Source organism: Pseudophryne corroboree, chromosome 9 (genome assembly GCF_028390025.1).
Source record: "Pseudophryne corroboree isolate aPseCor3 chromosome 9, aPseCor3.hap2, whole genome shotgun sequence".
NCBI classification, from domain to species: Eukaryota; Metazoa; Chordata; class Amphibia; order Anura; family Myobatrachidae; genus Pseudophryne; species Pseudophryne corroboree.
This window is the reverse complement of record NC_086452.1, coordinates 630679-644032: the sequence shown is the minus strand read 5'-3', so window position 1 is coordinate 644032 and position 13354 is coordinate 630679. Positions and strand designations below refer to the sequence as shown.

The window sequence follows — 13354 nt, the reverse complement described above, 5'->3', positions numbered from 1 at the left end:
AATCCAGCCGCAGAATGCTCCAGCTGAATTGTGCTACAAATTCAGCGAGCAATAGTCTGCTTAGAAGCAGGAGCACCTATTTTGTTGGGTGCCTACAGGATAAAAAACGAGTCAGTTTTCCTGACTCCAGCCGTCCTGGAAATATAAATTTTTAAGGCCCTGACTACGTCCAGTAACTTGGAATCTTCCAAGTCCCTAGTAGCCGCAGGCACTATAATAGGTTGGTTCAAGTGAAAAGCTGATACCACCTTAGGGAGAAACTGGGGACGAGTCCTCAATTCTGCCCTATCCATATGGAAAATCAGATAAGGGCTTTTACATGACAAAGCCGCCAATTCTAACACACGCCTGGCCGAAGCCAAGGCCAATAACATGACCACTTTCCACGTGAGATATTTCAAATCCACAGTTTTAAGTGGCTCAAACCAAAGTGATTTTAAGAAACTCAACACCACGTTGAGATCCCAAGGTGCCACAGAAGGCACAAAAAAGGGGCTGAATATGTAGCACTCCCTTTACAAATGTCTGAACTCCAGGCAGTGAAACCAGTTCTTTCTGGAAGAAAATCGACAGAGCCGAAATCTGGACCTTAATGGAACCCAATTTTAGGCCCATAGTTACTCCTGACTGTAGGAAGTGCAGAAAACGACCCAGCTGAAATTCCTCTGTTGGGGCCTTCCTGGCCTCACACCACGCAACATATTTTCGCCAAATACGGTGATAATGGTTTGCGGTTACTTCTTTCCTGGCTTTTATCAGCATAGGAATGACTTCCTCCGGAATGCCCTTTTGCTTTAGGATCCGGAATTCAACCGCCATGCCGTCCAACGCAGACGCGGTAAGTCTTGGAACAGACAGGGCCCCTGCTGTAGCAGATCCTGTCTGAGCGGTAGAGGCCATGGGTCCTCTGATATTATTTCTTGAAGTTCTGGGTACCAAGCTCTTCTTGGCCCATCCGGAACCACGAGTATCGTTCTTACTCCTCGTTTTCTTATTATTCTCAGTACCTTTGGTATGAGAGGCAGAGGAGGGAATACATAAACCGACTGGTACACCCACGGTGTCACTAGAGCGTCCACAGCTATTGCCTGAGGGTCCCTTGACCTGGCGCAATATCTAGTTTTTTGTTTAGGTGGGACGCCATCATGTCCACCTGTGGCCTTTCCCAACGGTTTACCAACAGTTGGAAGACTTCTGGATGAAGTCCCCACTCTCCCGGGTGTCGGTCGTGTCTGCTGAGGAAGTCTGCTTCCCAGTTGTCCACTCCCGGAATGAACACTGCTGACAGTGCTAACACGTGATTTTCCGCCCATCGGAGAATCCTTGTGGCTTCTGCCATCGCCATCCTGCTTCTTGTGCCGCCCTGTCGGTTTACATGGGCGACTGCCGTGATGTTGTCTGATTGGATCAGTACCGGCTGGTTTTGAAGCAGAGGCCTTGCCAGACTTAGGGCATTGTAAATGGCCCTCAGTTCCAGAATATTTATGTGTAGGGACGACTACTGACTTGACCAAAGTCATTGGAAATTTCTTGCCTGTGTGACTGCCCCCCAGCCTCGAAGGCTGGCATCCGTGGTTACCAGGACCCAGTCCTGTATGCCGAATCTGCGGCCCTCTTGAAGATGAGCACTCTGCAGCCACCACAGTAGAGATACCCTGGTCCTTGGAGACAGGGTTATCAGCCGATGCATCTGAAGATGCGATTCCGACCACTTGTCCAAGAGGTCCCACTGAAAGGTTCTTGCATGGAACCTGCCGAATGGAATTTTGCTTCGTAAGAAGCTACCATTTTTCCCAGGACTCGTGTGCAGTGATGCACCGATACCTGTTTTGGTTTCAGAAGGTCTCTGACTAGAGATGACAGCTCCTTGGCTTTCTCCTGCGGGAGAAACACTTTTTTCTGTTCTGTGTCCAGAACCATCCCCAGGAACAGCAGGCGTGTGGTAGGAACCAGCTGTGACTTTGGAATGTATAGAATCCCTCCGTGCTGTTGTAGCCCTTCCCGAGATAGTGCTACTCCGACCAACAACTGCTCCATGGACTTCGCCTTTATAAGGAGATCGTCCAAGTACGGGATAATTAAAAACTCCCTTTTTTCGAAGGAGTATCATCATTTCTGCCATTACCTTGGTAAAGACCCTCGGTGCCGTGGACAGTCCAAACGGCAGTGTTTGGAATTGGTACTGGCAATCCTGTACCACAAATCTGAGGTACTCCTGGTGAGGATGGTAAATGAGGACATGTAGGTAAGCATCCTTGATGTCCAGGGATACCATGTAATCCCCCTCCTCCAGGCTTGCAATAACCGCCCTGAGCGATTCCATCTTGAACTTGAATTTTTTTATGTATGTGTTCAAGGACTTCAAATTTAAAATGGGTCTCACCGAACCGTCCGGTTTCGGTACCACAAACAGTGTGGAATAGTAACCCCGTCCTTGTTGAAGTAGGGGCACCTTGACTATCACCTGCTGGGTGTGAATTGCCTCTAGCACAGCCTCCCTGCCTGAGGGAGTTGTTGGCAAGGCAGATTTGAGGAAACGGCGGGGGGGAGACGCCTCGAATTCCAGCCTGCACCCCTGAGATACTACTTGAAGGATCCAGGGATCCACCTGTGAGCGAGCCCACTGATCGCTGAAATTTTTGAGGCGGCCCCCCACCGTACCTGGCTACGCCTGTGGAGCCCCCGCGTCATGCGGTGGACTCAGAGGAAGCGGGGGAAGAATTTTGATTCTGGGAACTGGCTGACTGGTGCAGCTTTTTCCCTCTTCCCTCGTCTTTGTGCAGAAAGGAAGCGCCTTTGACCCGCTTGCTTTTCTGAAGCCGAAAGGACTGTATCTGATAATACAGTGCTTTCTTAGGCTGTGAGGAAACCTGAGGTAAAAAAATTTCTTCCCAGCTGTTGCTGTGGATACGAGGTCCCAGAGACCATCCCCAAACAATTCCTCACCCTTATAAGGCTTTATGTGCCTTTTAAAGTCAGCATCACCTGTCCAGTGTCGGGTCTCTAATACCCTCCTGACAGAATGGCCATTGCATTAATTCTGGATGCCAGCCGGCAAAATATCCCTCTCTGCATCCCTCATATATAAGACGACGACTTATGTTCGCAAAATAGTATCCCTGTTTGACAGGGTTACAGACCACGCTGCAGCAGCACTATCTGCAGGTCTCAGTCTAGTACCTGAGTGTGTAAATACAGACTTCAGGATAGCCTCCTGGTTTTTATCAGCAGGTACCTTCAAAGTGGCCGTATCCTAAGACGGCAGTGCCACCTTTTTTGACAAACGTGTGAGCGCCTTATCCACCCTAGGGGATATCTCCCAGCGTAACTTATCCTCTGGCGTGAAAAGGTACGCCATCAGTAACTTTTTAGAAATTACCAGTTTCTTATCGGGGGAACCCACGCTTTTTCACACTTCATTCACTCATTTGATGGGGGAACAAAACACTGCCTGCTTTTTCTCCCCAAACATAAAACCCTTTTTTTTTTTTTTTTTAGTGGTACTTGGGTTAATGTCAGAAATGTGTAACACATTTTTTATTGCCGGGATCATGTAACGGATGTTCCTAGTGGATTGTGTATATGTCTCAACCTCGTCGACACTGGAGTCAGACTCCGTGTCGACATCTGTGTCTGCCATCTGAGGGAGCGGGCATTTTTGAGCCCCTGATGGCCTTTGAGACGCCTGGGCAGGCGCGGGCTGAGAAGCCGGCTGTCCCATAGCTGTTACGTCATCCAGCCTTTTATGTAAGGAGTTGACACTGTCGGTTAATACCTTCCACCTATCCATCCACTCTGGTGTCGGCCCACAGGGGGCGACATCCCATTTATCGGCATCTGCTCCGCCTCCACATAAGCCTCCTCATCAAACATGTCGACACAGCCGTACCGACACACCGCGCACACACAGGGAATGCTCTGACTGAGGACAGGACCCCACACAGCCCTTTGGGGAGACAGAGAGAGAGTATGCCAGCACACACCAGAGCGCTATATAATGTAGGGATAAACACTATCACTGAGTGAATTTTTCCCAATAGCTGCTTGTATAAACAATATTGCGCCTAAATTTAGTGCCCCCCCTCTCTTTTTAACCCTTTGAGCCTGAAAACTACAGGGGAGAGCCTGGGGAGCTGTCTTCCAGCTACACTGTGAAGAGAAAATGGCGCCAGTGTGCCGAGGGAGATAGCTCCGCCCCTTTTTCGCGGACTTTTCTCCCGCTTTTTTATGGATTCTGGCAGGGGTAATTATCACATATATAGCCTCTGGGGCTATATATTGTGATTATTTTGCCAGCCAAGGTGTTTTTATTGCTGCTCAGGGCGCCCCCCCCAGCGCCCTGCACCCTCAGTGACCGGAGTGTGAAGTGTGTATGAGGAGCAATGGCGCACAGCTGCAGTGCTGTGCGCTACCTTGGTGAAGACTGAAGTCTTCTGCCGCCGATTTTCCGGACCATCTTCATGCTTCTGGCTCTGTAAGGGGGACGGCGGCGCGGCTCCGGGAACGAACACCAAGGACGGGTCCTGCGGTCGATCCCTCTGGAGCTAATGGTGTCCAGTAGCCTAAGAAGCCCAAGCTAGCTGCAAGCAGGTAGGTTCGCTTCTTCTCCCCTTAGTCCCTCGTTGCAGTGAGCCTGTTGCCAGCAGGTCTCACTGTAAAATAAAAAACCTAACATATACTTTCTTTCTAGGAGCTCAGGAGAGCCCCTAGTGTGCATCCAGCTCGGCCGGGCACAGAAATCTAACTGAGGTCTGGAGGAGGGGCATAGAGGGAGGAGCCAGTGCACACCAGATAGTACCTAATCTTTCTTTTAGAGTGCCCAGTCTCCTGCGGAGCCCGTCTATTCCCCATGGTCCTTACGGAGTTCCCAGCATCCACTAGGACGTCAGAGAAACCTAATTTAAATCGCGACTGCATGACCAACAACAGACCAGTAGCAAACCTTCCTTTTCTAGGAAAGGCTACTGAGAACGTGGTTGCAACTTAACTGGAAACCCCCCTCACAACACATGATATTTCTGATCCATTCCAATCAGGATTCAGAAGATACAGCACTAAAACAGCTCTGGTGTGTGTGTTAAAAGCTCTTCTGATGGCAAGAGACAGAGGTGACTGGTCAATCTTAATCCTTCTAGATCTCTTTGCTGCATTTGATACTGTGGACCATGGGATTCTGATTGAGGGCCTGAAAAATTTGTGTGGACTGAATTGGCATAGCTAATTCAAAACATTTCTCACCGGCAGGTCACAGAGAGTTTCATCTAGACAGAGTATACTCATCGTCACCAGCGCCACTGCCATGTGGTGTTCCACAAGGTTCTATACTATCCCCCATGCTTTTTGTAGTACACATGCTATCACTGGGTGAAATAATAATCAGGTGCCGATGACCTGGTCTACTACTGGTATCCAGAGGATACACAACTGTACCTGTCATTTGTACCTGGTACTGAGAGCCCCAAAACAATCCTAAATGGCTGTCTAGCTGAGCTCCAGTAGTGGATGAATGCCAGATTGCTGCAAATGAATCCTCATAAAATAGATGTCCTTATGATAGGACCTCAACATCAAACTACAGGACTGCAGCATAACCAACCAACTGGACTTACCCTTGGAGGTTGAGAATTACAAAAGTTTACTCATGTACGGAATGATGGCGTTGTTCTGGATGGTGGCTTGACACTTAAACATCAAATATCAGCCACAATCAAACCTCATTATTTCATCTGAGGAACTTAGCCAGAATCAAGCACTTCCCTCTGAAGACCTGCCAAAAGTCATACATGTATTTGTAGCATCACGCCTAGACTATTGCAATGCCTTCTACCCTGGTCTTCCAGCAAAAGAATGGCACAGCTCACAGGTGGTAAAAAATACAGCTGCCAGGCTGTTAACCAACCATCCTTCGTTCTCCACTTACTCCACTGGCTGCCTGTAAGAACAATTTACTGACTTTCAAAGACCTATTTGACCAGGGCCCTAGATACCTGAAGCAGCTTCTGATTGCATACTGCCCCACTCGATTACTGCAATCTGTAGATGAAGGATTTTTAGCAGTACCTAGAATCTCCCATAACTCATCAGGAATTCATTCAGCTTTTAGTCATACGGCTCAAAGTCTTTGGAATTCACTTCCTTGTACAGTTTGAAAGATTATCTTGTTTACTTCGCATTTCTTTAATGTCCCTTTAGTATCTCCATGCTCTCTGTATTTTCTGAAAAGCTTCCGAGTACAGTACATGGTTTCTGTACTTTATTATGTTCATTATTAAGAGCCTTGGGGCCTTTTGGAGAAAGCGTGTTATATAAATAAAATTATTAATTATTAAGCACTTTTTCTAAATCCCTGACCGCCTGCAACAGAGGTCTAAGCACAGCCACTACTACCCTAGAGACACAAGCGTCCAGCTAAGCATAAATTGCTGCCTCATCCAGATAGGCAGAAGCCTCTCTTACCATATCAATGAGGAATAACAACTTGGCTCTTATCGAACCCAACCGGAATGCCTTCCTCCACCTGGCCTGCATAGCGTTCAACAACTTTACTCACTAAGACAGTTGCCAAAATGGGTATAACACTAGCAACCAAGAAATGATTATTCTTCCTGTCCAGGCTATCCTTTCAATGAGGCTGCATTACGCACCAGAATTGTAGTAGCCCTAGCCAGAGGGGTAACCAGTGCATCTACCATAGAGACCAAGCCTCTTTAAATAAATAATTTATTCAGAAGATGCAGGGAAACCAATAGCCTTTTTCTTTTCCTTCTTTATCAGAACTAAATCTTGAACTTCAGAATCACCCTGAATGTGATGCACCTATCTGACAACCCTCAAAGACTTCCACACCCTGTACATCATCTTCTGCCACAGAAGACAGATCTGAATCTTCCCAATCCTCTAACTCTGAAGTACAGTACAGGCCTTACCTATCTGGAGAGGATCCATGCCAGTTTTTTCTAGAACCTAGAGAAAGAAGCTGTGCCCAAACAGGTCTCTAAATAGAAAGACTCCTGCACCAACCCCTGGAAAAAGGGAGACAACCCCTGCACCTTGTAGTATGGGATTTTAAGGAGGAGCTTGAGTTTCAGCAACACGTTAGAATGTGCTTAGTTTACTCACTCACTTAACCCCGGCTTTTCCAGTGTCCCCCAGTGTCAGGAGAGAAATGGGTTTGTGTAGCAGGTGCCATATATAGGGGCATGTGGTACACAAATGGCTGTAACCTTTCTGAAGTTTTGGTCACACCATCTATCCAGGAAACCCTAGCCATGTCCTTGAATACAGAATGCAGCAGCATGGAGGGGTCAGGACCATACAACTTGAGGCGTGGTCAGCAAAACAAATAAATGGAACTGTAGCGAAAACTGATATACACACAGTAGAGAGAAAACAGGATACAGAAACATGTTCTCAGGTTCATGTCATGTAAATGCTCTCCTGCCTGCCAGGCACCCACTCGTCTGGGTTGACATCGCTTTGCTTCAAGAAGTAGAGCCAATAAAATAGTACATACAACAAAAAACACCCCCAAATCCCTAAACATCTAAAGAAAGCCAAAACTGCAACATTTCTATTGCTGTTTTATATTAAAATACGGTGGATTGCTTTACCAAGTTATTTCTACAGGATGTAGTCACCATCCCAGCAGTGGGGTCCACGGCACCCATAGAGCGGGAACAGAACCTGTGGCGAATGCAGTGAGCAACCTAGCCCACAAGGGGCTTTGTTGCGCTCGCCCCCCTGCTGCAGTTTGGCGGCTGGGATCCCGGCCGCTGGTCACGCATAACCATTGCATTTCTACACATGGCCAGTATTGAGCAGAATGCAAGTACTACAATTTCCCTCTAATCTCCAGCTATAATGATGAGCAATACCTTTAGTACTCAACTGTGTAAAATACAATAGGATTGGAGAAAGGATAACGTCATAGAGAACTGGAATGAGGCAATATGACAGTCTGGCATACATGTTATAATATATACATTTTGAGTGGGTAGTCTGGGTTTTCATCATTTTTCCTGTCCCATCTTAGAATATTTCATACCTCTGTCCAGCGTATGATTTTCCCGTTGGCTTTATACTCTGAGCCATGAGAAATTTTTACACTGGTCACAGACTCCAAGGATTTCCCATCGATGGGGCTGGTGATTCTGCAGAGAGAGTGATGACAGACGGTCACAACAGAATTTCTGCTAAATTTGATGAATCTTTCCTCACCCTTACTAATGACATAACAGCAGAACAGGGAATATTCTAGCAACACAAACAGTGCTGTCCTAATGCTCCCTAGTTCCCTTACCCCTTGTTGAAGTTCTTGTCATCCTCCACCCATTGCACATAAACATGCTCCTGGGACTCTTCTGCGTCCGCCTTTCCACATGTGATGGTAAAATCCTTCATATCCCTCAAGGCCTGTCTCAGTGCATCCATACTCTCTGCTGTAATCTGAACCATCACGCCATCTGACACAGGACAAGAACTCACATTAGTGCAGTCAATAAAGAAGCCAGAAAAGATCTCATGGAGCCTCCACCACAAAAACTAAAGCAGGTTTCATGGGCTAATCTGTACATGAATGGCTTCCTTGCCATTTAATGTTGTTTTAATGTACTATCTTAACGTTACAGCACTTTGGATGCAAACACCAAACACAAAGTTGTTGGGAAGAAGCATCTGAAACCCTAACAATAACTGGAAAGTGGAAGGGGTCCCATTCTGCTGCCCAAAAACTCAAATACTTTCCTTTGGAAATACATAATCATAAAAGAGTTATTACTTCTAACAGAGTGTACCTAACCAAAGCTCAATTAATGGCAAATTATATGTATATTACTTTAAAAGGTTAAACTGTATAAATGAAGAGAATGTGATGGGTCTGCAAACCTGTGTGTCCATGTGGCTGTCCTCTGCTATAGGTTATAACGATGTAGTAACAGAAAGCAGGAGAGAGCGTTGGAAAGATAATCTATTACAGTACAGGCTGGAAGGGTAATGGGGGGGCTGGAGGAATGAGGGGGGCTGGAAGAGGAATGAGGGGGGCTGGAAGAGGAATGAATGGGGGCTGGAAGAGGAATGAGGGGGGTCTGGAAGAGGAATGAGGGGGGTCTGGAAGAGGAATGAGGGGGGCTGGAAGAGGAATGAATGGGGGCTGGAAGAGGAATGAATGGGGGCTGGAAGAGGAATGAGAGGGGGCTGGAAGAGGAATGAGAGGGGGCTGGAAGAGGAATGACGGGGGCTGGAAAAGGAATGAGGGGGCTGGAAGAGGAATGAGGGGGGCTGGAAGAGGAATGAGGAGGGCTGGAAGAGGAATGAGGGGGGCTGGAAGGGGAATGAGGGGGGGCTGGAAGAGGAATGAGGGGGGCTGGAAGGGGAATGAGGGGGGGCTGGAAGAGGAATGAGGAGGGGCTGGAAGAGGAATGAGGGGGGGCTGGAAGAGGAGAGGAATAGGGGGGCTGGAAGGGGAATGAGGGGGGCTGGAAGGGGAATGAGGGGGGGAATGAGGGTCTGGAAGAGGAATGAGGGGGGCTGGAAGAGGAATGAGGGGATCTGGAAGAGGAATGAGGGGGTCTGGAAGAGGAATGAGGGGGTCTGGAAGAGGAATGAGGGGGGGGTGGAAGAGGAAAGAGGAATGAGGGGGGGCTGGAACGGGAATGAGGGGGGCTGCAAGGGGAATGAGGGGGGCTGGAAGAGGAATGAGGGGGGCTGGAAGAGGAATGAGGGGGGCTGGAAGAGGAATGAGGGGGGCTGGAAGAATGAGGGGGGCTGGAAGAGGAATGAGGGGGGCTGGAAGAGGAATGAGGGGGGCTGGAAGAGGAATGAGGGGGGCTGGAAGAGGAATGAGGGGGGCTGGAAGAGGAATGAGGGGGGCTGGAAGAGGAATGAGGGGGGCTGGAAGAGGAATGAGGGGGGCTGGAAGAGGAATGAGGGGGGCTGGAAGAGGAATGAGGGGGGGCTGGAAGAGGAATGAGGGGGCTGGAAGAGAGGAATGAGGGGGGGCTGGAAGAGGAATGAGGGGGGGCTGGAAGAGGAATGAGGGGGGGCTGGAAGAGGAATGAGGGGGGGCTGGCAGAGGAATGAGGGGGGGCTGGAAGAGCAATGAGGGGAGGAATGAGGGGGGGCTGGAAGAGGAATGAGGGGGGCTGGAAGAGGAATGAGGGGGGGCTGGAAGAGCAATGAGGGGGGCTGGAAGAGCAATGAGGGGGGGCTGGAAGAGCAATGAGGGGGGGCTGGAAGAGCAATGAGGGGGGGGCTGGAAGAGGAATGAGGGGGGGGGGCTGGAAGAGGAATGAGGGGGGGGGCTGGAAGAGGAATGAGGGGGGGGGGGGGCTAGAAGAGGAATGAGGGGGGGGGGCTGGAAGAGGAATGAGGGGGGGGGCTGGAAGAGGAATGAGGGGGGGGGGGGGCTGGAAGAGGAATGAGGGGGGGGGCTGGAAGAGGAATGAGGGGGGGGCTGGAAGAGGAATGAGGGGGGGGGGGCTGGAAGAGGAATGAGGGGGGGGGGGGGCTGGAAGAGGAATGAGGGGGGGGGCTGGAAGAGGAATGAGGGGGGGGCTGGAAGAGGAATGAGGGGGGGGGGGGGGGGCTGGAAGAGGAATGAGGGGGGGGGGCTGGAAGGGGAATGAGGGGGGGGGGCTGGAAGAGGAATGAGGGGGGGGGGGCTGGAAGAGGAATGGGGGGGGGGCTGGAAGAGGAATTAGGGGGGGGGGGCTGGAAGGGGAATGAGGGGGGGCTGGAAGGGGAATGGGTAATCAGGAGGGGAGCAGGAGTGAGGAATACTCAGAAGGCAGAACCTCCCCACAGGTAGTGATGCCGACCAGCACGCGATTCGCACATCTAGCCTTTCAGACAGAGAGGTGGGAAGGCAAAGTCCAGTATACAGTAGGTGTGGCCAAGGAAATGCATTGCATATACACCTATTAGAGGGCTCCAGGAATACAGGGGCAGATTTATTAAGCTCGGTGAAGTGATAAAGTGGAAGGTGATAAAGGACCAGCCAATCAGATTTTAACTTCCATGTCACAGGCTCGGTTTGAAAAATGACAGTTAGGAGATGACTGGCTGGTCCTTTATCACCTTCCACTTTATCACTTCACCGAGCTTAATAAATCTACCCCACAGTGACTTGTGACACGTACAGCTCTGCAAATGAGTGGATTTATATATTGTCTGTACTTCTATTTCTTATGATCGGTTTTATCCCCCTGGACGATGCTACAGAACACGTGTGGCACTTTATAAAGATATTTTTGGTTTGAGTAATTTAAGTCCAATTGGCTACCAATGCTGTATCCGCTCCAAATCAATATATGCATGCTTAGTAATACCAACAGGATCAACAAATGACCAAGTACTTCCATATGACAGCGTGAACAATTTACTATACGCATTTCACGTTCCCCATTTACCTTCTACAATGCTGGACTTGGCTAAGAAACCGGAAGATACCTTGAGTGCTCCACTGAAGACAAAGAAGCTGGCTCCAGTCACTAGAATAAAGCAGGAGACTATTATCAGCAATCACTGGTATCTAGTGTGTATAAACACTGGAAAACTCAAGCAGCAGCCATCACCGTTCTTACCTTTGCGTGGCTGCTTATGAATACTGATGGCTTGGGTTTGGTAATTGCCGTCGTCGTTCTGTACACACACCAAGTGAGAGTCAGCCTTCTGGTTAAAGCATGTGCCCCCAGCAAGTACATGCTCATTAGATTTGTTCATGGCTTTCATCATCTGAGACCCATTAGGAGAAAAAGGTCAGTAGACTAAACTGGGAGAGCAGGTAAACAAACGATAAACTACACGAAACAACAGCGTGATATATAAACACTAAAGCCAACACTGAATGCAAAACAATGTAACACACAAGATTAGCGACTGTAAAATAAATATTCTTTCCTCTAATTGTGCGTACACACTTGCTGAGAAAATGAGGGACGTCGCTGATATTCCCCCTTCCTGAGCGACGTCACTCATTTTCCCCCTTCCTGAGCAACGTCGCTCATTTTCCCCCTTCCTGAGCAACGTCGCTCATTTTCCCCCGTTCCTGAGGGACGTCGCTCATTTCCCCCCGTTCCTGAGTGACATCGCTCATTTCCCCCCGTTCCTGAGTGACATCGCTCATTTCCCCCCGTTCCTGAGTGACATCGCTCATTTCCCCCCGTTCCTGAGTGGCGTCGCTCATCTTCCCCCTTCCAGTGAGCTCCCATTCACATGGGAGGGTGAGGAGGTCCACTGGGAAAGACCAAGTGAAGAAGTGAGGTTAAGGAGTTTAGAGGCAGGGGATTGTGTGGGGATATCGATAGGGATGTTGAAATCGCCTAGGATAACGGAGGGAATGTCAGAAGATAGAAAGTGAGGAAGCCAGGAAGCAAAGTTGTCGATAAATTTGGAGGCAATACCAGGGGGGGCGGTAAATGACAGCTACTCTAAGATGGACTGGTTGGAAGAGGCATATAGCATGGACCTCAAATGTAGAGAATTTAAGGGATGGTTCTGGTGGTATGAGTTGGTAGGAGTAACTAGAAGGTAAAAGGACCCCAACACCACCACCATGGCGACCCCCAGGTCGGGGTGTGTGTGTGAATGCGAGGCCCCCAGCAGAGAGAGCGGCAGGAGAAGTAGTGTCAGAGTGGGTAATGCAGGTGTCAGTAATGGCTAGTAGGTGTAGGGAGTTGGTATTGAAAAGGTCATGAGTGGGGACCAGTTTGTTACAAACAGATCTGGCATTCCAGAGGGCACATGATAGGGGGTATGAGTTTGTGGGAGAGATGTGAATGAGATTATCAGGGTTGCTGTAGTGATGATGTGAGAGTAACTTTGAGGGTAGGGATGATGAGAGAGTAGTGATGGTGCAGGTGCCTGAGCTAGGAGGGGAAACTGCAGGAGGTGGGCAGGGAGGGAGGTCAGTGTGATGTGGATGGGGGTGTGGGGAGGTGACAGGGAAGGGAGAGAGGGAGCAGGGCTGAGTTGTGGGGTAGCAGGACCATGGGGCAGAGGTGAAAGAAAGTGGGGTAACAGGAAAGGAGGTGGAAGATTACAGAGGGATGGAGGGGAGACATAGGAGGGGAGAGAGGAGGAGGTGTAGGATACTAGGGGGTGAAGGAAACAGAGGGATGGAGGGGAGACAGAGGAGGGTAGAGAGGAGGAGGTGTAGGAGACTAGGGGGGGAAGGACACAGAGCGATGGAGGAGAGACAGAGGAGGTGAGACAGAGGAGGGGAGAGAGGAGGAGGTGTAGGAGACTAGGGGGGAAGGAAACAGAGGGATGGAGGGGAGAGAGGAGGTGGTGTAGGAGAATAGGGGGGAAGGATACAGAGGGATGGAGGGGAGAGAGGAGGTGGTGTAGGAGAATAGGG

General features: G+C 49.4%; 1 protein-coding gene across 3 annotated transcripts in view; it reads right to left on the bottom strand.

The window, feature by feature from the left end:
• Positions 1 to 13354, bottom strand: part of ZFYVE9 (zinc finger FYVE-type containing 9) — a 418761-nt gene that overhangs the window by 73772 nt on the left and 331635 nt on the right. For all 3 annotated transcript variants that reach the window (XM_063938878.1, XM_063938877.1, XM_063938876.1), the window contains 4 exons: positions 11580 to 11730; positions 11406 to 11486; positions 8300 to 8462; positions 8045 to 8150 (listed from right to left, as the gene is read on the bottom strand). In XM_063938878.1, coding sequence (XP_063794948.1) covers positions 8045 to 8150; positions 8300 to 8462; positions 11406 to 11486; positions 11580 to 11730 — 501 coding nt within the window. The remainder of the gene's footprint in view (positions 1 to 8044; positions 8151 to 8299; positions 8463 to 11405; positions 11487 to 11579; positions 11731 to 13354) is intronic.